Source organism: Lynx rufus, unplaced genomic scaffold (genome assembly GCF_022079265.1).
Source record: "Lynx rufus isolate CCGP_SWC_20201006 ecotype Redwood Valley unplaced genomic scaffold, mLynRuf1.p SCAF_1, whole genome shotgun sequence".
NCBI classification, from domain to species: domain Eukaryota; kingdom Metazoa; phylum Chordata; class Mammalia; order Carnivora; family Felidae; genus Lynx; species Lynx rufus.
The window spans coordinates 7785904-7810778 of NW_025814823.1; the positions used below are offsets into that span (position 1 = coordinate 7785904).

Here is a 24875-nt window from a genome sequence, read left to right on the forward strand (position 1 = left end):
CCTCCCTCAATCTCTTTGTCACACACTGGTGCTATGACTCCGCTGCTTGGCGTAGTGAATTTCAGGTCCTCAGTCTAGCATTTGTATTCCCCTCTGATCCAGTCCCAACAGAACCCCCTCAGCTTTTTCTCCACGTTGTACCTCTTCTGTAATACACCCTGCTCTCCCACCGCGTGAGATTTCACGGTTCCTGAACACAGTATATGCATTGAGGCCTGGGTGGCGGTGGTGGTTCTGTTTACTCCCTCACCACAAAGCAAAGCGCTCGTTCGCTCGTTGTGGAGTATCACTGTGAGCAGTCTCATCCTTCAGTTTGTAGTACACGTACCAAATCCTCTGTAAGATCTTTTCTAGGATCCTTGAGAATGGCTTCCTTCTGGGTATTTCCATGCGTAGTGCTTCTCAGAATGTGGTCCTTGCCCCAGCAGCATCTTTTCATTATTACCTGGAAACTTCTTGGAATTGCAAATTCTCGGGCCCTACTGTAGACCAACTAAGTAAACACTGGGCATGGGGCCCAGCAAACTGTGTATTGCTATCACTGTCAGTGACTCTGAAGGGTGTTGAAGTTTAAGAACCAGTGCCATGGTGAGTTGTACTTTTTTAATAGCTGTTTTTCTTGTACTGTATTATGTTTCCATATAGATCTCTGTCCTTTATTTTTCTCTTAGTGTCTTGATAAGAACCTGTATTTCATTAATACCTGTATTAATAAGTTAATAACCTGTCTTGATTAAGACCTGTCTTGAATAAGACCTTATTAATCAAAATTAATAACCTGTTTTGATTAATAACCTGTCTTGATAAGAACCTGTATTTCATTAATGAGTAGGCACTCATTACCTTTTCACTAATTTGAAATTAATTATTTCTCTTACTAGATGCTCCTCATGAAATAACCAGGGAACAAAATTTATTCATCATTTGTTTGTGGAAATTACGCTGATTGTTAAAATAAAAGATAAATGGGCAAAGTTGCAGCTGCATTTCCTTGTGTGTATACTTCCCTTGTACTGCCTTTATTTCAGTAGAATATGTCATGTGACCTTGTTTTGAAAGTTAGTGTCTGTTTGAATCAGTGTCTGTTTTTTGCACTCTGGCCAAAATGCCGTCTGGGGGTTAAGAGCACGAGACTCTGGAATCAGAGCCCTGAGTTTGCATCCCAACTCCCTTTCTAGATGTGTGATCCTTATTTTCTTTATGAAATAGAGTTCTGTCTCCTGTGGTTGTTTCGAAAACAAAGAGATGGTGAATGTCAATTTAGCAAAGGCGGAAGGGCCATTATGAGCCTGTCTTCTGGAGTTACAGTTTTCTGATTAGGGTTTTAACCTGTATTCCTTAACAGGCATTCAGTGAAAAATTATTAGTCATATTGGTCCGTGTGTTTTTTAGAAAGAGATTTATTGACGTGTTTTAAAAATAGTGCTAAACATATTTATTGTAAAAAGTTTGGGAAGTATGGCATAGTGTAAAGAGAATAACAGTGCTCCCACTCAGAGGTTACCATTGTTGAAGTTCTTGCTGTGTTCTTTCTAGAAGGTTTTCTGTGTGTACTGTGCATGTTCACTTACCTGCTTTTCATTTGAAATCTCTTGAGTATTCCTAAGTCATTCAAGACATTTAGGAGAATGGAAGCTGTTCCGTTGGGAAATGTAATTTGATTGTATTTGAAGCATTAAAAAAATCCTCCTCTTTTTGAATTGCAAAACTGATACATGTATGTATCAGAAAATAGGGAGCGGTAAAGAAGAAAACATAGGGGCACCTGGGTGGCTCGGTCGGTTGAGCCTCGGACTCTTGGTTTCTGCTCAGGTCATGATCTCACGGTTTGTGGGATCTAGTCCCGTGCCGGGCTCTGCACTCAGAGTGCAGAGCTTGCTTGGGATTCTCTCTCACCCATCTCTCTCTATCCCTCCCCCACTCTGGTTTTCTGTCTCTCTCAAAATAAATAAATAAATAAACTTTAAAAAGAAAAGTAAATTGCCTATACTCCTTACAGAAACCAACCACTGAATACAGTTAGTCTTTTTTTTTTTTTAATGGTGATTTATTTATTTTGAGAGAGAGAGAGCACGAGTGAGCAGGGGAGGGGCGGAGAGGGAGAGGGAGGGAGAGAACCTCAAGCAGGCTTTGAGCTGTCAGCACAGAGCCCGATGCAAGGCTTGGTCTTACAGAACCGTGAGATCATGACCTGAGCCCAAATCGAACTGGATGCTTAAACTGACTGAGCCATCCAGGCGCCCCTATTTAGTCCTTATAAGAAACAACAGATTGGGATTCAACATAAATAGTTTTCTAAATGCCTGACTAGAGTATCATGAGCCAATTACAATGCATTATCCCAGCTATTCTTAAACATAATTTTTCTTGCTTTGAAGAACGTGGAAATCATGAGGATAAAGTTGTTTTCATTTTCTTTCTTTTATGTTTTACTAGGGAGTGAAACAGTGCTGTTCCACTGAATGGTTGAAAGTCTTGATAGATTGCCATATTTATACATACATATACCCACAGATACGTTACACATACACACTCTCCAATTTAATGTTACTTGTTTTGAATTTCTGTATGTTTTAAAAAACAAGAATTCATATGCTTAACACCATTGTCTAAATCTATTTTGTGCAAACCAGAGTGTTTTAAGAAGCAAAAGCAAAATCAGAAATGTTTAATACCTGTAAGTGATAACACAGTTTGTTTCTAATAACTGAGAAACAAAAAGTTGTGTGGTGCTATAAAAGATAAATATTTTCAAGGGGCGCCTGGGTGGCTCAGTCCGTTTAGCACCCTACTCTCGATCTCGGCTCAAGTCCTGCTCTCGGGGTCATGAGTTCAAGCCCCGTGTCGGGCCCTGGGCTGGGTGTGAAACCTATGTAAGAAATTTAAAAAAAATTTTCTGAGTGTATGAAATCTGGTTCTTTGGTTGTTCTGTAATGCTTATTTTTTATTGATAATGAAACCATTTTCTTTTATAGAATTGTTATGAGTGTTGACACTGTTCCAGAATTCAAAAGTATGTTTTGATACCCGTGGTTTATGGTAAATTCGATTTCTTTTTTGCTCTGAGAGACTTATGCATATCAGCAAGTTAAAGTTGTCTTTTACGAATTACTCTAGCAGTCCCTACAGAAGTTGACAGCTACCATAGCCTGTTCCCTCTAGAACCACTGCCGCCGCCCAACCGGATACAGAAATCAAGTAATTTTGGATACATCACATCTTGCTACAAAGCTGTAAACAGCAAAGACGATCTGCCGTATTGCCTTCGGAGGATACACGGTACGGAAGATAAGTTAGCCACTCTTTGAAGCATATGGTTGAGGCTAAGATTATTGAAATATTCCCGCATGTATTTATTTATTTAATTAATATGTGTATAAGGGACAATAAATAAATTTGTTATTTCATTTGGAAATTAGTAGCTCATAAATGATATATCACATGGCCTTCTCTTCACGATTCTGATGGAATACAGGAGGGATTTCATTTGCAGTTTAGTAGAAAAAATTTCCTTTTATAGGTTTTCGTCTCGTTAACACAAAGTGCATGGTGTTGGTCGATATGTGGAAAAAAATTCAGCACTCAAATATCGTAACCTTGCGTGAAGTATTTACCACTAAAGCATTTGCAGAGCCTTGTGAGTAATTTGTACTTGTCTTTCTGCTTTTGTGGGCTTCATTACTTGAAGCCAGATTGCAATAATGAGTGTTTTGTGTTTTATTTTAAGCCCTTGTGTTTGCATATGATTTCCATGCGGGAGGAGAGACTATGATGAGCAGACACTTCAATGACCCTAATGCTGATGCCTATTTCACAAAGAGAAAGTGGGGTAAGAAAGACACACAAGCGAGATTCATTTTGACAAATGCCTTTGCTCTGTGGAAGAGTGGTTTTCTATTTTAAAGTGCACGTGAATTTGTTTCTGTGATCATAGCGCATTAAAAAAAGAAACGTCTCAAAGAATCGAAGCCAGTCCATAAGCGGCTGGGAAATAGAGTATTGTGTGTATAGGCTGAGTATGGAGGCAGGGTGTGAAAGACTCGTGGAGGTGTCTGAAATGTAAATAACCGAGAATGTGGTGAAAGTGTTTTCCTCTTAAACATTTTGGTTTTTTCCTTTAAAACTACAAGGCTTTCTGGGGGCGCCAGGGTGGCTCAGTCGGTTGAGCGTCCGACTTCGGCCTCAGGTCGGGATCTTGAGGTTCATGGGTCCGGGCCCCACATCGGGCTCTGTGCCGGCAGCTCGGAGCCTGGAGCCCGCTTCAGATTCTGTGTCTCCCTCTCTCTCTGCCCCTTCCCCGCTCATACTCGCTCTCTCTCTCTCAAAAATAAATAAACATTAAAAAAATAAAATAAAACTACAAAGCTTTCTGGATAAAGGCATTTTGGAAAATAACGCCTATAGCTTCACCACCCAAAGTACAACCACATTTTCTCTTGGTATATTTCTTTCTAGTCTTGGTTTTTTTGTTTTGTCTTGTTTTTTGGTCTCCTGTCACATTGTTTCCTTTTCTTTATATCATTTTTGTAGCATTGCATCTTTCATTTGTTATAAGTATTTTCCCCCTAACTTTTGTATTTTCTGGATATAATTTAATGACTCTCTTATTATAGCCCAGTGTGACTATATATCATTTATGAAGTGATTTCCCTAAACAAATTTTTTTAAAAGGTAGGACTGCATGTTACTTAAGGAATTAATCTTCAAAATAAATTTTCAGGTAACATTTACTTTAATGGGATATTTTCTAATATGTATAGTTCCAGTACTTAAGAGAACCAAAATATTGTAATTATGCTCTAATAAATGTTTATTAGAGGGTGAATTGCTTCAGAGTCAAAGTAGGTAGGTCATCCATTTTGAGATGTTTGTTAATTAACTAGGTATTTGGGTAAGGAAAATGTATGCATCATTTTCTTGTTTGGGGGCAGGGAAAAAGCATTGAAGTCTCTTAAAAAATTTTACTAATTGAAGTACAGTTAACAAAGCATTGCATTTTTTACTGTAGTTTTTAATCTTTTAAAGATTTTCTTGACTCACATACTGAGAGAAATTAAGGAGGAAGAAAGATGTGAGTCCACAGTATATTCTCTTTTGGATTGTGACTCCTTTAAGGATTTGAATTATGGACGAAATATTACTTTTGTTTACTTGTAACTTTGCTTTCTGACAGTTGGAAGAAGAAAGCTGTGGTTACATGGCTGTTTGGCATTAAAAATCGGGTCATATGGTGTGGTCATTTTTTTTTCTTTTGCCGTGTCATCTTTAGACACATACATAATTTTGTTGAAGGGGATGTGGTATAACTTTTCCTATAGATGGATATGGCTGTAGTTGTTCAAGTTTATTTTAGTAGTAGCACCTGTGAAATGACTGTTGGCTTTAATTTATAGCTGGGTTTCTCAACCTCAGCCCTGTTGACATCTAGAGCTGGATAATTATTTTTGTGGGGGCTGTCTGTTTATTCCACAATATTTAGCAGTGTCCCTGGCCTCTATCCTTTAGATGCCAGTAGCAGGCCCCTTCTCCAGTAGCGACACCAAAAATAGCTCCTCCCTACATTGCCAAATGTTTCCAGAGGGGCAAAATGGACCCCTGTTGAGAACCATGAATATTAGCACTCCTTTCCAGTTTTTTTTTTTTTTACCTTTATTTTTGGTGTTAACCGACTATTTGATACATTTTGAAATGTTTACATTTTCACACGAATCACTCCTTTTTCTGTTATTTAAAGGTATTGTTTGAATGCTAGTAATTTCCCTGGACATAGCATACGTCCTTTAATTTGTAGCAACTTCTACTCCAAGGCAATTCTCTAGTTTCCCTTTATAACTGTTAAAAGAAAAATTATAATTTTGAAGAGCTATAGATGGAAGTCTAATGTTTTCTTACACTCTTTAACTTAGCACAAACTAAAAAATTTTGTATTGTAAGAAATATACTAATTTAGAAAATGGAAATAATAATCATACCATACTATATAAGGGTTGTGATAAGAAGGAGCACCCTGGGTGGCTCGTTCGGTTGAACATCCAACTCTTGACTTTGGCTCGGGTCACGATCCTCATGGTTTGTGAGTTTGAGCCCCGCACTAGGCTCTGTGCTAACAGTGCGGAGCTTCCTTGGGATTCCGTCTCCCTCTCTCTCTCTGCCCCTCCCCTGCTTGCTCTCTGCCTCTCTCTCAAAATAAATAAAAATAAACTTAAAAAAAAAAACGTTTGAAGTGAGGTAACGTGGGTAAAGTAACTCTGCTGCTGTTAACAGTATACAGGTAAAGACAGAATCTGGCTCAGAGCAAGCAAAACACTGTTGGCTATAAATACTGCTTTTCCTTATTACCACATTTATCAAATAGTTTTATTTAAACTCTTCATAGTCCTCTTTGACAATGTCTTGGCAGTTCTCACTAGCGCCACTTCGGACGGACACTGTTTTCCAGATTGTACTATCTTTAATCTGTCTAAATTGAGGGAGAGCAACTTTTCAATTTTGTATTTGCTTTTCCTTGGAAACTTTATCCCAAGCCAGAAATTTTGCTATTTGTTATCTCCACAATTAACCATTTAACTGTGTTGCTTTTATGCCTGATTCACAAAAAACTTGCTTACCACCCTAAGAACACTTGAATTCAATTTATAAGGGGTCATATTCCCTGAAAGAATTAGAAAATCTGGGTTAGATTTATGTATGCGGCTCCTTTTCCACTGGTGTGTAAGGCGTAACAGTGACCCAGAAAATAGCATCAAGAAGCACTGAGGGCCACCTGGCTGGCTTAGTCGGTTGAGCATCTGACTCTCGATTTTGGCTCAGGTCATGATCCCAGGATTGTGGGATCGAGCCCCGCGGTGGCATTGGGCTCTCTGCCGACTTGGAGGTTGCTTAGGATTCTCTCTGTCTCTCTCTCTCTGTGTCTCTCTCTCTCTCTCTCATTACAAAAGAAGAGGAAGCACTTAAACAAGAGTTGGTAGAATCCAAATGATTACTGTCATGGTAGATCAGATTATTTTTGTGTTTCATTATTAGACATAAGTGATATTCAGGTTTTTACGTTTATATTTTTATGAGTCGGATGTCATCCTAACTGACGTGGCTGTAAGAGAGGAGACGAGCAGTTTAAGGAGAATAAGAAAACATTCAGCATCAATGATAGTAGAGGCTTTTATTTTTCTTTCAAGGCATAGAATGAGCAGTTTTCACCTGCCTGAACAATAACATAGGCTGGGATTATCCACATTTTAAGTAAAATAATACCCATCATTCCTGTTTGTAATCAGAATTTACATTTATTTGGTTCACATTAAATATAAATCCTTTAATTTTCTTTATTGTTCAGTAATTACAAGGTTCACAGAAAACATTTCAGTGAGAGTTGTGCTGCTGCTGACAGCATAAAGGTATAATCTCACGAATAGGAAGTTGGGGGTCTGTTCTTAACTAACAGACCGAACTTAAATTTTTTATGTGTATATATATATTGAAAAGTTGTGCCATGATGCATGGATTTTCTTTGTTAATTTTGGTTCGACTTCTTTAGTCTTTTAGTTGGTTACTTCAAAGGTGTCATTTTTTATTTATTTGCTGTATAGGTCAACACGATGGACCATTACCCAGACAGCATGCCGGATTATTGCCAGAATCTCTTATTTGGGCCTATATTGTCCAACTGAGTTCTGCGTTGCGTACCATTCACACAGCAGGTTTGGCGTGTCGAGTTATGGACCCAACAAAGATTCTGATAACTGGCAAAACAAGGTACCACCATTCTGAGTTTTGGCTTCTTCATTGAGCATCTAACCTGTGACAGTTTAGTAAACAAAGCATGATGATTCGTTTAATTCTACCTTTTCGTATATTCCATCCAGAAGAACTGCTGTGACTTTGAGTCCATTTGTAAGTTAAAAAAAAAAAAATGCTGAATTCTTAAGAATACAATGCCTGGTCATCAACCAGGAATCATGTAAAAGTTTGGGACGTATACATAGTTAGGGTCAGGGGCTGGATGTAGAAGTGATATCAGTAGACCTTTTCTATGTACAACCGTGGTTCTCCGATTGTAGCATGAAACAGAATTGCCTGGAGGGCTCATTAATAAGCACACGTGATGGGGCTCCACTCCCAGAGTTCTCCTTCAGTGAATCTGAAGTGGGGCCTGAGAATTTATATTTCCATCAAGTTCTCATGTGATACTGTTGCTGCTCATTGGGTCCAGTGCTTTGAGGACCACTGATACCAAGTTAAGGAGCACAGCCCTTGACTTCACCAGAGTTTTATTTGAGTTGCTGTGATTTTGAGACTTCTCTTGGACAGCATAACACAGAGAGCTCAAGGTCTGGTACCTGGTTAGCCAGGTTCATCATACCGAGTCTCCTTAGTTGCTGTCTGTATGATCCTGAGCAAATTCTGTAACTTCTGTGTGTGCAGCAACCATAGAAGACTATTGGTATCTCTACTTTCCACACTTACAAGGTACCTGTGTCGTAAGATTATTGAGAGGATTAAATGACTAATACATGTAAAACTGAATGATCAATACACGTGAATGGTGCCTAATACATCTTCAGTAAATGTTAGAAAGCTGATTAGTTCTCTTTCGTGAATCACTGATAAAGTAGCAGCTTGGTGTGGTGAAAAGACCACTCGCCTGGTAGTCGAAGGTGTGAGTAACAGTCCAGTCCTGGCCTTATCAGTTACTGACTTCTACACCCATAGGCCTATCGCTTGGTATCTGTGAGCCTTAATTTCCTCATCTCTAAAATGGTGGTTGAAAGAGGTTATATGGGGGTAGGATAGGAGGTTAGACTAGATAAGATTCTGAGATCCTTCCTAATATAGGAAATGCTGAACTTTTTTAAAGTCTCAGTTTAATAATTTTGTTTAAATTCTCTGGTCTTTAAAGGTTGCGAGTAAATTGTGTTGGAGTTTTTGATGTTTTAACATTTGATAACAGTCAGAATAATAATCCATTGGCATTAATGGCGCAGTACCAGGTGAGTAAGAGTGAACATGGACATTTAATAACTTCAGGCTTTTTTTCTAAGATTTTGTTTATTTGGGAGTGGGGCTTTTGAGTCTAGATTTCAGTTTATTCTGGGGGTGTCTCTAGGTCAGCTTTGAACATGTATTTCTTAATCACTGCCGTGTGTAGTGCAGTCCTTATCAGTTGGAATGCAGAGAGTTAACGACAGTGTCAGAGACTAAGCGTTCAGAGGAAAATATGTTTATGTGGTCGGGAAAGTCCTCAACATAGATTAAAACAGAGTAATTGGCGAATAGATCATATTCAGTGACATTTTACTTTTTTTTTTCCCACTTGTTTCATGTGTTAAAATCACAGCTGTTATTTTTACTCTTAGATACTGTCCTACCACCAATCCACACATTTTAGAAATATTTTCGAAGGAATATTGTTGTATCGACATGTTCTAAATAATTTTTCTTTTGCGTACTCCCTTCTTTTACACGATCAGAATCTGGTTCTAGTCTAGTCATAATACTAGCATAGGTTTAGGCCCCTCTATGTTCTTCGTCTTAGCTGTTCGTTTCATACTTCTTGATAAATACAAGGTGTGAGAGAATAAGAGCCTATCTCTGCAAGGAACGTTAAGTGTAGTTGCTTTTGCCTTAATTGCTCTGTGCAGGTGATGTGTACATAAAGTAAATATTTCAGGTCATTTCGTCTGTATTACAATACTTCCCATCTTTTTGGAGGATATGCAGCTGCCACTTTAAGACCATATTATTCATTCTTTTTGTGTTAAGAAATTTTTGGTGTTTCTCAACATTTACTAACCTTTAGAGGTCTGATATAAGGCAGAATCTCTTAATTATGTGGAAAGTCCAGGAGAAAAACACTTTACCTTTTCTTTACCCTTCTCGTTGCAACTTCTTTAGTTTAAATCTTTGAGAGATTTTAGTTCGCTGAATTATAAGCCAAAGTTTCTGAACAAAAAGGAAGAGACAGAATGAGAAGTAGAGTCTAAGTGATGCCTAGTGATCCAGTTCATGCGTAAACCTCTTTTGCCGCTGGCCCGGGGACAGTGTAGTCCCCGAGAGGTAGAGCCACACTCATCACGTTGAGCTGTGTGGGTTGGAAGCGGACGTGACCCATCTTCCCCCCTCCCCCCAGCCAAACTGGGCGGCAGCCAAGCTGTCCTGGTTGGTAGCGCCATCTAGTGGGCGGCGCACAGAAGAATCTGACTGCTTTTTTCTGCCAGCAGCAGCTTTCTTCTGCCTCAGGGGGTTTGCTCTGTTCCTCTTTCTTTTTTAGGTGGTTCTTAGCTACTTTCCTTCTTCTGTCTTCCACCTAGTGCCTGAATGGCTCTGAACAATTTTCTTCTTGATCTCTGTGCTTCTAAGAGAGACTAAGTATTGGCTGTTAAAATACACATCCAGGAAAATTTTGGAGGACAAATCAGACACTGTTTGGAACTAGTCATCTAACTCTGTTGCAAGAATCTGGAAACCCCATGTTGACATTAAAAGACGAAACACCTTGCCGTTTTGTTTTTTTACACGTTCAGCATTACACTATGTCATTCTTGTCTCTTCTGAATAGAGTTCCTTTTTTTAAAAAAAAATTTCTAGTATAAGGCTGGTTTGATTTTGGTTTTCTGTGAGTACTATAGCAGTATTATTTCCCATTTTTTCTTTGTAGAGGTACATCGTTTCAGTTACATTAGTGATAGGTAGCTACCTTGAAAAACTCTTTTGAAGGAAAAGTAATCCCAGAGTTCCAAACAAACAACTCTTCAGTAAGCACTTGGGGCAGTTGATTGGTAAATTAGGAGCTGCCTGCTGCTTTCAACCAGTTGTCACCTTCCCTTTATTTTCCAGCACTAAAAGGATATCTCAGGTTTTCTTCTTTTTCTTTTTTTTCCTTAATTTTTGGGGGGTGGGTTATGTATGTGTGGAAGATTTTTCACACAGCTTATATAGTAAGGTAAAGGAGAGAATTAAAGATAGTCCCAAGTGGGGGATTGTGATTTTACGGAGAAGAGGGTACGTGAGAAAGGAGTGCATTGTTTCTTGTAGTCTATTTTTCATAGTCTGTTTCAGACACGTGAATAGAGACTGACTTTCAGTAAAGTGGACATAAGTAGAGCCATAGATAGAATCAGAAAAATCAAGAAATCAAGAATCAGGAAGAAACTGAAAATGAGTGGGGGGAAAACCTCCAGAATTCAACAAATGGGGGGAAAAACCAGATGGAGGTAAGAAGCAAAATAACAAACGGAAAATTATTTAGCCGGCAAATAAGGAAAGGAGAGTTATCGGGCTTTTGTGATGTTGAACTCTCTTAATTTTAAGCAGGACGTCATTGACCTCTTACTTAAAAACAAATCCGTTCTAATTTAATCTGGATTATGTGACCTGTAGACTTTATTTCTAAACGTGCGTATTCCACCTTGAGTCAGCTTTAGAAAGTGGTGGGACGCACTCAAAAATCAGATGTTCTTATTTTAAAAACCCATCCAGTCCTTCGGCTGTCTTGGACTTTTGTTTTCCTGGCTCGTACTAGGGAATACCGGAATGTTCTAGGTGGGAGGTTTAGTTACAGCATCAATTGAGGGTGGAGCTAAATTGAAAATTCTGTTGTTTTAAGGGTTTGGGAGGCTGTGTGTTGGTACATGCTGCTCAGACACTTGATAAATAATAGCAACTTTCAGTTTGCTTTGCTGAGGATATTGGATTGAAACACTTAGAGAAATTTACAGTTCGCATTTACATGTACCAGTTTGTCTTGACCAAGATTTTTATGGTTTCATTACTATAACTTGGAATGTTTTACTCGATCCTGAGAATGACTGAGGGGAATCCTTCTTGAGTTCATTCATGGCAGTGCCCCTCCGAGAACAGAAATGATCGAACAGTAATAGTGCTCCCTCCCGTGCCACCCTACCTCCTCCCTTTCTGGGCTCCTAAGTCTGTACCACAAGTGAAGTTTTAAAAAGTTTCTTTGACATGAATCCTTGGCATCTCTTACCACAATAGAGTCAAAGTAGTTTTTCTAATCTGTTTTTCCACTGATTATAATAGGGTCTCCTGTTCAGAGCGTCAAATTCACAAATGCTAGTACTGAATGAATTTTTGAATTTGAACTTTTTAATGTTAGTAATGGAGTTTGGCTTCTTTATACTTTCTTATTTGGATAAAATGTTGAGGATAGCTGTAGAGTGCTAAAGTTTCATTAGTGACTGTCTTGAAATATTTGCCTGTTTTGCAACTATACTATGTATAAACATTCCACAAAACCAGTGGTTCTCCATCCTGACTTCATTATCAGAACTGTTGTGGAAGCTTTGAAAAACACTAATACCTAGATCTTAACCCAGACTAATAATACCAGAATTGGAGTGAAGGGATAGCTACGGGGTTACTTCTTCTGTTTGATGTTTTTAAGCTCCTCAGGTGATTTTAATGTATGGCTAGCTTTGAAAACTCCTTTTACTAGACCAGTATTCAGTAAATGTATCCAATATTTGAAATCAGGTCTCAGATTTTGAAGATTTACAGAAGTTTTCTGTCACAATTACTTCAAATGATTTTATTTAACTCGGAGCTATTCCCTTCTCCTAGGCATAAAATTATTAATAGTTACCTGCCAAGAAGGGCCACTTGGGATAACCATTCTGTTTCCTGGAGTTAGACAGGTAATAGAGAGCTTACCTCAATGTAGCCAGCTATCTTTGAAAATCCTTTTAGAGCAAAAGCCTCACAGTGGTAAATCATAAAAAAATAGATAGGTAAATAGAGAAAGAAAAAGAAGAAAGAGAGAGAGGAAGAAAGAAAGAAAAGAAAAGAAAGAAAAAGAAACCAGGTGGTTACAGAGCTCAAAGATCTGTTATAATGTGAGTAAAAATGGGCTATTTGGAAATAAGGGCAGATGGGATGTCATTGGGGTTGGCAGCATTCTCGATGTTCTAAAGAACATACCCTGAAATCAGGTAATAGTTATGTTACATTCTGAATAATGGAATAACTTTTCTTCAAATAATTCTTCAAACTCCCACTGTATTTGGGGCATGATGGAAAGCGAGAGAGGGGCATATTATAGATTGTAATGATCGTAGTCAGGAGAATATGTGGTAACCAGCCTTAATAATAAGAATGTCAGCTCTATCTAAATAAATTTTTTTTTAAAAATTTTGAAGCAACAATTCTGTAGCTGGCATATGAATTGCTTAGAGTATAGCCCTAACTACATTTATCAGAATTACCTGGGTGCTTTAAAAATGTTGGGCCTGCTCCCCCAGACTTACCGAACGAGAATCTCTGGTAGAGAGGCTCGGGAAGCCCCTTCAAGCTCCCAGGTGACTCTGAGCACCAATATTGGAGAGCCCTGTGCTGAGTTTTGCAGCTTCTTTGTAAAGGTGATTTTTCCATGCAGGCAGTAGTGTCACTGTGTTAAATTTGTACGTATAAAATAAAAATTAAAAGTTATATTTATTCTTTCATGTCAGCAAGCAGATCTGATATCATTAGGAAAAGTTGTGTTGGCTTTGGCTTGCAACTCTTTGGCAGGAATTCAGCGAGAGAATTTACAGAAAGCCATGGAACTGGTGACAATCAACTACTCCTCTGACCTGAAGAATCTGATTCTGTAAGTTGTAATATACAATTAAACATATATGATGATCGTAGGAGATAAGACAGCTTTTTTCCACACAGGCCTTCTAATAGAGCTTCTATTTATTATTTTAGTTCCTAGTGTTCAAAACCAGGCAAAACACAGTTAAACAACTTTTAATTTCTTTATTTTTATTGTTAAGTGTATATTTCCTTGAATAAATTCACGAACCAATGTGTTTAGTTACCGATGTTTTAAGTGTTTGGTCAGAGGGTACCCACTGAGGTTGCATTGGTATTCACTAGCTACATATGACTTAGTTTAATTAAAATACAATAAAGTTAAAGAAATCAATCTTGGACTGGCCACATTTCAAGAGCTCAAAAGCTTCATGTGGCTTCTGGCTAATATATCCCATCATTTCAGAAAATTCTGTCAGACAGTGCTGCTCTAGAGAGTGGTTGTTCTCTTTGTGCGAGCTGTCATAAATAAACCTCAGATGCAATCCAGTTACAGATTCTGTGGCCAAAACAGCGATTACAGAAAGCATGGATGTAAGGGTCCCAGGCTTCTACTCCAGGATCTCTAGACTCCCAAGAAGTCCTTGAAATGCATTCGACTTAGGAGAGCCCCACTGTGGACTCCTGTCACCGCAGGGGGACTTCTCCCTGTCTCAGACGCATCTAACATCGGGGAATTCCAGAGGGTGGACCGCCATAATTCTTACTGTCATTAGAAGTGATTGTAGAGAACAGATGCTACGGTATCTCTCGAAATTTTTTCTGTTATGTTCTAGAAGCAGCTGGAGCATATTGGTCCTTTTCAGTGCCTTAGTTTTCAGCTGTTCCTTCTGATTTTTCTGTGTAGTCTTGGAGGATTCAGTTTCTTTTTGGACTAGCTCCGGATACGGAATCGAGGGCTAGAGGATGGGGCTGCCCGCTTGTACTTTGTTACGCTGGCGTAAGTGTCGTGCTTGTGACCGACCACCGGAAGCCAGTGATTGCCTGCTTCCGGGGAATACTCACATGATTTCTCTTTCAAGTGAAAATATTTGTTTCACGTATTTTCACAGCAGCAATTCCTAGCCTTCATTTGCAACATCTCAAAGTAGTAATCTCCAAACTTCCTTTTTAAAAAGTTGAGAGTAAAGGATATAAATGTTACAAACTAGCCAGCCATACGTTAATAATTGTCAAAACTGGGCAAAGGGTACATGGACTTTTGTTATACTGTTCTCTCTACTTTTATGAATGTTTGAAATTTTCCTTAATCAAAAGCAAATTAAAAAGCCATACTTGCATACTAAGTAACAACTTTATAGAGCGGTAAACCATGTATCAGGCACTTTCTAACTGATACAAATGAATTTTCCCAATAACCCTATAAGTTAGCTCCATTTTAGAGATGACAGAACTGAGGCTTAGAGAGGTAAAGTAACTTGCCAAAGTCACAAAGCTTGTAATAACTTTAAGTAGTTAGATGTAAATATGTCAGTAGTTACAGATAAATAGCTAAGGCATAGATTATCAACAGGAGGATTTTATTTAACAAAAGAATGCCTATCCTGTGCCAGACCCTGAAGATACCTTGAACAAGATGAACAAAACCCCCCAACTTCTGGAGCTTCCACCCTAATGGGGAGGAGGTAACAAACATGGAAACATGTAAGATGTTGGCAGGTAGCGATAAGTCCCTGAAGAAAATGGGATAGAATTATAAGCAGAGAGTGCAAGAGCAGGAGGCTCCCGTCCCAAGGATGGTTAGGAAACGGCTCACCTGTCAGAATAGGCAGTAATAGGTCATGATCATCTTTGTATTCTAGCAGGTCGCGTTTTGAAACGGATTTTTTTGGTTTTTTGGGGTTTTTTTTGGCCTCAGTTATAATGGTAGGAGAAATTGGCCTCTTCTGATATATGTTAGTGCGTGACAGTTTTTCAGAAATAAATAGATGATGACAACTGGTAAATGACATTGTAGAGCAGAGGGCACCTTTCTAAAAAGTTGGAACCTTGTTTGAGCCCAGTGTGAGGCTCAAACCCACAAGATGTGGGATCATGACCTCAGCCGAAGTCGGACGCTCAACCGACTGAGCCACCCAGGCGCCCCGACACAAATTGTTTTGAAGAGCAAATGGAAAAATCTCTCCACCTACAGCCGCCCCCTATTTCACCCCTCCAAAAAAGCTTGTAACAGTCTTTTCATGTCCCACTATTGTAAGGAAGGGTTTGAGAATGCAAATGGTGAAGTGTAACCCTACTCAACTTCCCCCTTTCATTTTCATAATAGCAAAGATGTAGAGAAAGAGACATGTTTACAGTTTCTTCCCTTGGCTCTTAAAATTTCCCAGAGAAATCATCAACGCTTAAAAGTGAGGTTGACTTGATGAAAAAAATCTTTTCAAATTGTATACACTTCTGTGACGGCAGCAGCGATAGCTATGTGCTTGTGTGTCGTGTTTGTCTTTTTTTAAATTGTACAATTTCGGGGCGCCTGGGTGGCGCAGTCGGTTGGGCGTCCGACTTCAGCCAGGTCACGATCTCGCGGTCCGTGAGTTCGAGCCCCGCGTCAGGCTCTGGGCTGATGGCTCAGAGCCTGGAGCTTGCTTCCGATTCTGTGTCTCCCTCTCTCTCTGCCCCTCCCCCGTTCATGCTCTGTCTCTCTCTGTCCCAAAAATAAATAAACGTTGAAAAAAAAAATTAAAAAAAAAAAAAAAAAAGGGGCGCCTGGGTGGCGCAGTCGGTTAAGCGTCCGACTTCAGCCAGGTCACGATCTCGCGGTCCGTGAGTTCGAGCCCCGCGTCGGGCTCTGGGCTGATGGCTCAGAGCCTGGAGCCTGTTTCCGATTCTGTGTCTCCCTCTCTCTCTGCCCCTCCCCCGTTCATGCTCTGTCTCTCTGTGTCCCCAAAAAATAAATAAACGTTAAAAAAAAAATAAAATAAAAAAATAAATAAATTGCACAATTTGAGGGGCGCCTGGGTGGCTCAGTCGGTTGAGTATCCGACTCCGGCTCAGGTCGTGATCCCGCCGCGGCTTGTGAGTGAGTTCAAGCCCCGTGTCGGGCTCTGTGCTGGCAGCCTGGAGCCTGCTTCCGGTTCTGTGTCCTTTTCTCACTTTGCCCCTCCCCTGCTCATGCGCGCGCGCTCTCTCTCTCGAGAATAGATAAAACATTTTTTAAAAATTAAAAAAAAATTAAATTGCACACTTGGCATTCAGGTGATTCTTTATTTTCGCTAGGTATTTGTTGACCGACCAAAACAGGATGCGAAGTGTAAACGACATCATGCCCATGATTGGCGCTCGGTTTTATACTCAGTTGGATGCTGCTCAGATGAGAAATGATGTCATAGAGGAAGACCTTGCAAAGGTAAGGACTCAAAAAAAGATACGTACAATGGCATCTGTATGTGCAGAGAGTTAGGAAACAGTAATTTTTGTGCCGAATTGGCTAGGACTGTTTACAGATATTTTTTAACTTAAAAAAAAATTTTTTTTTTAATTTCTTATGTCCTCTGGGCATTTGTGTCCTGCTTTTTGTTTGTGGCTTTGCTCCAGTTAATTGACAGAATCTTGATTTCTTTTCCCCCCCATGTAACTTTAACCATTCTTAAAAATGGCTGCGTGATCATCTTGAGTATTAATATTGAATGAAATGGACATGTTACACTCAAAAGGATTACCAAAAGGTGGGGATATTAGGATTTACGGTTTAAAGGTAATGTTGGTGTAGGATACCAGGTTCATAAAATTTTGCTGGAATATTAACATTCTCTCTCTTTTTAAAATGTCTTATAGGAGGTTCAAAATGGAAGACTGTTTAGGCTTCTAGCAAAATTGGGAACAATCAATGAGAGGCCGGAGTAAGGATTTACAGTATTTTACAATATGATTTCAATCAAATGCACTAACAAGAATGAGTATACCTGTTTCTTACTGGTTTTATTTGGAAAGAGAAAAATTCTCATGTGAAGTGACCTTAAGCCTGTTGGTAGCCATTAGGATGCTGTTTTTTAACTACAGCCTAGATGTGGTTGTTCTTAGGGATTCCACACACACATACCCATACAGAAAAGAGACTGTTAGAAAGCTCCATTGTGGTTTGTGCATGAGGGAACATTTTATGACTGTCAGTACTGCCTCTACTCTGTCTCCTTTTTGAAGCTTGCTCAGTTCAGCTTACCTTAGTCAGATTAGAGATTTCAGACATGTCTAATTGTTGCATGCCCCTTATCTTCTATTTAAGAACATCACATAAACAATACATACAGCTGTCATATCGGTGACACTGGGAAGGCCTTGCCACCCTGCATTATTTGTCATTTAGTTCTGCCTCGTTCGTAAGTTAAAGTTTATCGTACATTCAAGAAAGAAGGAGAGTTGACGTCTGTACTAAATAGTAACTGTCGAGGCAGGTTGAACAGTATTATAGCTACTTTCACTGTAGTATAAGTTCTGTTTCAGGAATGTTACCTCTGTTGATAGAGATAGGTGACACATAAATACCGCTTGAGGGATTTTGTTTTTGATGACAAAATTCATATTCACTTACCTTTCTTCACAGTTACAAAACTCAATTTGTATTTTCCCTGATAATGTTTCTAAATGAAGAGAAGATGACAACAACAACAACCCCCAAAAAACCCTTCAAGTTGTTTCTTCTGGCATTTTTCTCTTTATTTAAAAATAATATGCTTATGATACTATTGCTTGATTTTTTTTTTTTTTTAAGTATTTAACTCAGCTAATGACTCTGTCCTGTGTAGGATGAGGCTTTATCTTTCATACCCCCTTTCCTTAACCAAACATACTCACTCACTCACTCACTCACTCACTCACATTCTACCATTGAACCCGTAAGTTTTGAGTTAAAAGTGTTGACATTAGTATAACGGGGTAAATACTGTTCATAGCTGCACCACAGAGTAAACCATGACTATATTTCCTTTCTTTTGTATTTTGTTTTTTGATTTTTGTTTTCCTCGGGTTAATAATTGCCTTATTATAGAACTCTAATAAGCAAATGAAAAAATATTGACCACCACTTTATTCCAGACTTTTTGCCAGAGTTACGAAACACCTTCCCATATGGTCAAAAATAGGTAACCTATCAGTTCCTTTTTTTTTCTCCCCCTTAGAGAAATTGCCCCCGGAGCCTCTGTCCTTCTGTTCCTATCTGGGCTGGTTGAGCTCTAAGCCTGCTCACACTCACACTTTAGAACTGGAGCTTCCCTTCACTATTATCCTGGGAATTCTCATTGTCTCTCCCTTTGTGTTGGATACCCTGTTTCTTGCTTTTTTCCTTGATTTATTCTTTTGATTTATTGGAGCACATCCTCCTGTAGCTTCCTGAGAAAGGTGAGTTTTTTGACTCTTTGTAAGTCTGAAAATATCTTTATTCTATTTTTACACTTATTGACAGTATAACTGGGTATAAAATTCTAGACTGTCCTTGGAAAATTCTTTTTATTAATTTTGAATAGGTTAATATGAACCAGTTTTTTAAAACGTAGAAAAGGGTTTGCAGTGGGAAAAAATCTCTCATACCTGTTACATCCCCAGTCTCTCCCTTTTCTCCCACTGATCTTTATTTTATATTCTTCCTGAGTTACAATGATACATTCTTAATTCCTTTCATCCCCTCCTCACTTTTTAATATATACAAATTGTAAACCATGCAGTGTTCTGTATGTTCCTTTTTCCTTATTAACTATATTTTGGAAATCTTTTTGTTTAGGTATGTTTAGTGTATACCAAACACTATTCTCAATAGTTTACAAATATGTCCCAACTCAATCTTCGTAACTACCTTGTGATACAGGTACTATTAGTCTTCTCGATTAACAGAGATGTGTGGGCACAGAGAGGTGAAATACCTTTTCCAGGGTCACATAATAAGTGAGCATCTGAGCCAGAATTCAAATCCAGACAGTATGGTTCCAGAGTCCATGCTCTGAACCACTGTGCTATGCCTCCATAATTTATAGCCATGTAATAGTCCATTCTGTGGACATGCTGTAATTTATTGCTCTAGTTCCTGATCAGTAGGCATTTGAGTTGTTTTTACTGTTTTGCTGGTATAATCAGTGCTGCAGGGACTGACTTATGCATACTTAATTGTACGTGTGCATAAAGATAGACCCAGTTGTGGTTGTTAGGTCTGTGGATATGTGACCGTAAACCCTTGCAGAGGGCCTTTTACCAACAGTACTTCTTCAAGCTTGTGGATTTTTGTCTACCTGATGGATGCGAAATTGAATCTCAGTGCGGTTTTATTTTGTATTTACTCTTAATGAGCATGTTGCTTGTCATTTTTATGTTTTTGATCTGTTTCTGTTGCCTTTTTTTCCTTTGTTCGTATTGTTGGCTCATTTTTATTTCCAGTTGAATTGTCTGTCGATTTATAGGAGCTGGAGAGATTTGTCCTTTTTGATCATTTTCTTTTTAATTTGTCATTTCTCTTTTGACTGCTCAGTTTTTTTTTTTTTTTCCATGCAGACATTTGTATACATGGTGTAATTGATCAAACTTCTTTTATCCTTTTGGGTTTTGAATCATAGTTAGAAAGGCCTTTTCTACGGGAATTTTCTCATTGTTTCTTCTAGTGTACTTACGGTTTTATTTTCTTCCCATATTAAATTTTTATGTATTTGGAATATTTATAGGATATAAGGTATGTATTCAGCTCCCCCACCCTTCCCTCTCAGAAGACTCTCCAGTGGCCCAAAAGCTATTTATTGAATAGTCTAGCTTTTCCCCACTGGTTTAAGACAGTACTTCTTTCACATTAATGTTTGAATGACTGTCATTTCTTTTTAATGTTTGCTTATTTATTGAGAGAGAGTGAGTAAGCAAGTGAGCAGGGGAGGGGCAGAGAGAGAGAGAGAGGGAGGGAGGGAAGGAGAGAGAGAGAATCCCAAGCATGGTTGCTTAACTGACTGAGCTAACCAGGCACCCCTTCATGACTAACTTTTTTTTTTTGGATGACATTTTAAAATCTGGTAGTGTTCATTCTTTCTCAGCTTCATTTCATTGTTTTTTGTTGTTTCCTAAAACTGTTTAATTTTCTGTATAAATTCTAGAATCAGCTTTTTTAGTTAAAAAAAATCTATAAACCTGGTGGTATTTTTATTTTATAAGATGACATGTTTATTATTAAACTTAAGGAGCATATGTGTTTGTAGGTGTTGAGTTTCGTAACCACGACAATGGTATATATCGTTGAATTCATTCACACCTGCTTTACTGTCTGTCCTTCAGTGCTTAAGTTGTTCTTATGTTGTTGTGGCACACTAAGTTTACTAGGTATTTTTTTTCTTGTTGCTGTTGTAAATGGGAATCCCCTCCCTTCCCCCCCACCCCTGCCATTCTTTCTTCTTAGATTGCCTATTATTGGTACACGTGAAATTTATCAATTTCTGTAAAATTTGTGCCCAGATACCTTAGTGTTTGGATAGTTTTTCGCTAGATTTCTTGGGTTTCCCCGATACAGAGTCATATCTTCAAATAATTGTAGTTACATTTCCTACTTTCTAATTTCGATAGTTTCAGTTGCTTTGGAGTGATTGTGTTAGCTAGTATCTCTAGTACATAGTTAAGTAATAGTAGTGATAATTTCTGTCAGAATTTGAAGCTTTGCTCCACTGTCTTTTAACTTCCGGATTCAAATCTATTTTCTTTTCAAACCCTTCCCCTTCCTCTGTGCTTTTAGGATCTTCTCTTTATTGATGTTCAGAAATGCACAGTGAGATGCCTTGCTGTAGGGTTTTTTATTCATTCTGATGAATCATCAGGGTGGGCAGGCCCTTTTAATCTTGGAAACGTAGGTCCTTCAGCTCTGAGAAGTTGTCTTCATTGTTTCTTTGATAGCTTCTCTCTTTGGGATTCCTGTTACTCAGATATTAGACCATCATCATTAATTTTCTAATATTCTCTTCTGTTTTCTGTACTGTATTTTTTTTGTTCTACTTTTGAGGTAATTATCTCAACTTACTTTGTCTAAAAATAAAGGTTTTTTCCCAATCCTTAGAATTTTTAAGCTTCTGCTGTCATAATTTTAATTTTCAAGAACTTTCTGTTTTCTAAATGCTTTTCTTTAATGTTCACTCATTTTTGAGAGAGAGAGAGAGAGGGAGGGAGAGAGCGAACGAGCATGATTGGGGGAGGGGCAGAGACAGAGAGTGGAGTACAAAGGATCAGAAGCCGGCTCTGTGTTGGCAGCTGTGAGCCTGATGCGGGGCTCAAACTTATGAGCCATGAGATCCTGACCTGAGCTGAAGTTGGACGCTCAACCGGCTGAGCCACCCAGGCGCCCCTCTCTAAATGTTTCTGTCTTACAGCATCTAATTCTTGTTTGTGCAAGAGTCTCACTTACAGATTTTGGTTAGGTTTTTTGTTGTTGTTGTTCTAAGTTTTGTTCTGTTCCCTGCAGTGTCTCATAGGAAATGAGTTTCTTCTGTTTCATTCTCCAGTGGATTTCTGATCCTGGCTATGTGTTCATGTTGAAAGTAATCTTTTTGGGGGTACTTGGCTGGCTCAGTGAGAAGCGTATGCGACTCTTGATCTTGGGGTCGTCAGTTCAAGCCCTGCGTTGGGTGTGGAAATTACTAAAAAGCTAAGTAAATAAAATTTTAAAGAAATTTAAAGAATTTCATCTAAAAAGCTACTGATAAGTTCCTGGTGGTGTCAGAGATTGTAGAATGTGTGGTAAAGCAGTGTGATGCTGTGATGTATAATTTTTGTTTGTTTTTGGTATACTCTTAAGTGTCAGAATTTCCCTTGGGCAAGTTAGCATCCGGAAAATAACCTTCCAACCTTCTGTCTGTAGTATAAATTCGTGGTCAAGCTTTGGATGGCCAAGTAGCCACGAGGGGTTGACTGAATGGTCTCACCTGCCATCGCTTGCTCTTCTTGGCACCCTGGGGTGGGAGCGTCTTTGTTCACCCTGTCTAGAGAGATTTCCGGTACCTTTTCTGGAAAATGTCTGCAGAGCAGAAATGGAGGCAGGGATGGGAGAGAGGTTATCTACTTGTTATTTATAGAGTTTTCCGTCAATTCTGCTGTGTCCACCTTGAGCCCATACTGCGCTTTCAGTAGTACCTAATGATTTCCCTGCCTGGCCTCACGGCGATGGCCCCCTTCTGTGGCTTCCCTTCTTGTGCCTTCTGTAGCATTAGCGGTCAGTTTTCTTCAAGTCAGACCATCATACCACTTACCAGCGTGTTTTTCACCTTTCCAGTTTTTCTTTGTGGATTTTTCTTCTTTTGTTGCTTCTGATCACTTTGTCCTTGTGTGTTTATTATATCCTTTATCAGACATTCATTGCCAATTTGGTGGGGTTTTGAGAGGAAACAGAGATAAATGGATGTGTTTAATTAGCGTTTTAATGGACAGTCCCTGGAGTGATCTTTGCAGAACTCTTAGGATTGTGTTTAAACCCAAATGGTGGGCTTTCCATCTGTTTTTAAGTTTATTTATTAACTTAGAGAGAAAGAGTGTGTGGGAGGGAGGAGCAGAGAGAGAGAGACAGAGAGAGAGAGAATCCCAAGCAGGCTCTGCATTGTCAGTGCGCAGCCCTGCACACTGTGAGATCGTGATCTGAGCCAAAGCCAAGGATGCTTCCCTGACTTAGCCACCCAGGTGCCCCTCCATCTCGTTCTTAGAAAACACCTAGTTTTTTAACCAAGACTGCATAGCCTGATCTCTCTCTTCTTATCTTTGCTTCAGATATGTCTTTTTTTTTTCTTTTAATTTTCTTCTCCCCTGTCTTGCCTTCTGTCCCTCTTTGCCCTGGTCTTTTCTCTTCCCCCCTCCTTGTTCTTACTCTCTGTCCCTCTCTTGGCCTCTCTCTTTTCCTCCCCTCAGCCCCTTCCACCCACACTGACCTTTGTTAAGTTTCTGAAGTGCGGCATGCTCTGTCCTTGCAAATACTGATGCCTCTGACTAGGGTGTCCTTCCTCTGGGAGGAACATCCACTGCTTCCTCTGGAGAGCCTTCTTTGTCCTCCTAGGTGAATTCACGTTCCGTACCGTTTCCCTTTTTCTTAACGGCATCATCAGAATAATGCACTTAAAACATGTTTTGGTTCTTTGAACATCTGTTTTCCTCACTAGATCGTAAGTTCCAGAGGTCACTGGACACTAACTGATCGTCTGGTCAGTTCTCTGGTTCTTCACAGCTCATTCTCACATCCGCTCATGATGGTAGGAAACAAAAATCTACCCGCTTTTTGTTTCCTTAAACATTTTTCTATTTTTTGCTGCCAGTAAAGTAGAAGATCTGATCTTACCTCTCTACTCTATATCCTAAAGGTGAGAAGAGGAAAAGAATAATCTCTTTGAACTTATTTCTAAAGATTTTTAAAGACCTTTTCTTTTCCCTCCATTTACCTAAGGAAGTGATTATAAAATAGGAGTGTGTAAGGGTCGGTTACCCTTAAGAAATAGAAACTGGGTTTCATGTACTTTCATGTTCTATGAAATTATTATTTTTTTAAAGTTTATTTATTTACTTAGAGCACCCAAGCAAGGGAGGGGCAGAGGGAGAAGTCGATAATCCCAAGGAGGCTCCCTGCTGTCATCCCAGAGCCCGATCTCACGAACTGTGAGATCAAGACCGGAGGCGAGATCAAGAGTCAGAGGCTTAACTGACTGAGCCACCCAGGGGCCCCGTGAAGTTATTTTTTTAATATTTGGCAGTTGGCACATATAATTTGAAAAAGGCCAATTTTTTTAGCCTCCCTAGAACTTTTGGAGGATTAAAAAAAAAAACCTGTAAAACACTACATACACGGACACAGACACACAAACGGTACTTAACTTATTTATCAGAGAAAACAATCAAACTAGTGTTGAGTCTGAAGAATCAACATAGCCATGTGGCATACAGCATGAGTTACTGAGGTAAAATATTACCTTCCCCCAGGTTTCAGAAGGATCCTACCTGGTCGGAGACTGGAGACCGTTATCTGTTGAAACTCTTTAGGGATCATCTTTTCCATCAGGTGACAGAAGCGGGTGCCCCTTGGATTGACCTCAGTCATATCATTTCTTGTCTTAACAAGGTAATTTGTATCTGGATTTTTAAGATCACAATGCAAAGTTGTGTTTTCTATAAATACTAAGAGACTTAAGAAGTTAGATGTATTCTCTGTAGCCAAAAGACATTTTATTAATAATTATTAGGTGTATCTACTTAATAACAGTTTCTAGACTTGGCAGGCCTTTTTGACATCTTCATGAATAATTATAGACTTTTTCACTGTGGATCTTATTGTGATAAAACGTCACAAAAGCAGTGGGTGGGAAAAACAAAAA

At 39.0% G+C, this 24875-nt stretch overlaps 1 protein-coding gene across 5 annotated transcripts in view; it reads left to right on the plus strand.

Moving 5' to 3' along the window:
- Nucleotides 1-24875, plus strand: part of PAN3 (poly(A) specific ribonuclease subunit PAN3) — a 134816-nt gene that overhangs the window by 104764 nt on the left and 5177 nt on the right. For 4 of the 5 annotated variants that reach the window (XM_047078176.1, XM_047078185.1, XM_047078193.1 and 1 more), the window contains 9 exons: nt 3118-3279; nt 3521-3637; nt 3728-3829; nt 7587-7752; nt 8897-8987; nt 13461-13600; nt 16801-16930; nt 17359-17423; nt 24484-24622. In XM_047078176.1, the coding sequence (XP_046934132.1) occupies nt 3118-3279; nt 3521-3637; nt 3728-3829; nt 7587-7752; nt 8897-8987; nt 13461-13600; nt 16801-16930; nt 17359-17423; nt 24484-24622 (1112 nt within the window). The remainder of the gene's footprint in view (nt 1-3117; nt 3280-3520; nt 3638-3727; nt 3830-7586; nt 7753-8896; nt 8988-13460; nt 13601-16800; nt 16931-17358; nt 17424-24483; nt 24623-24875) is intronic. The other variant, XM_047078184.1, reaches the window with a different exon arrangement.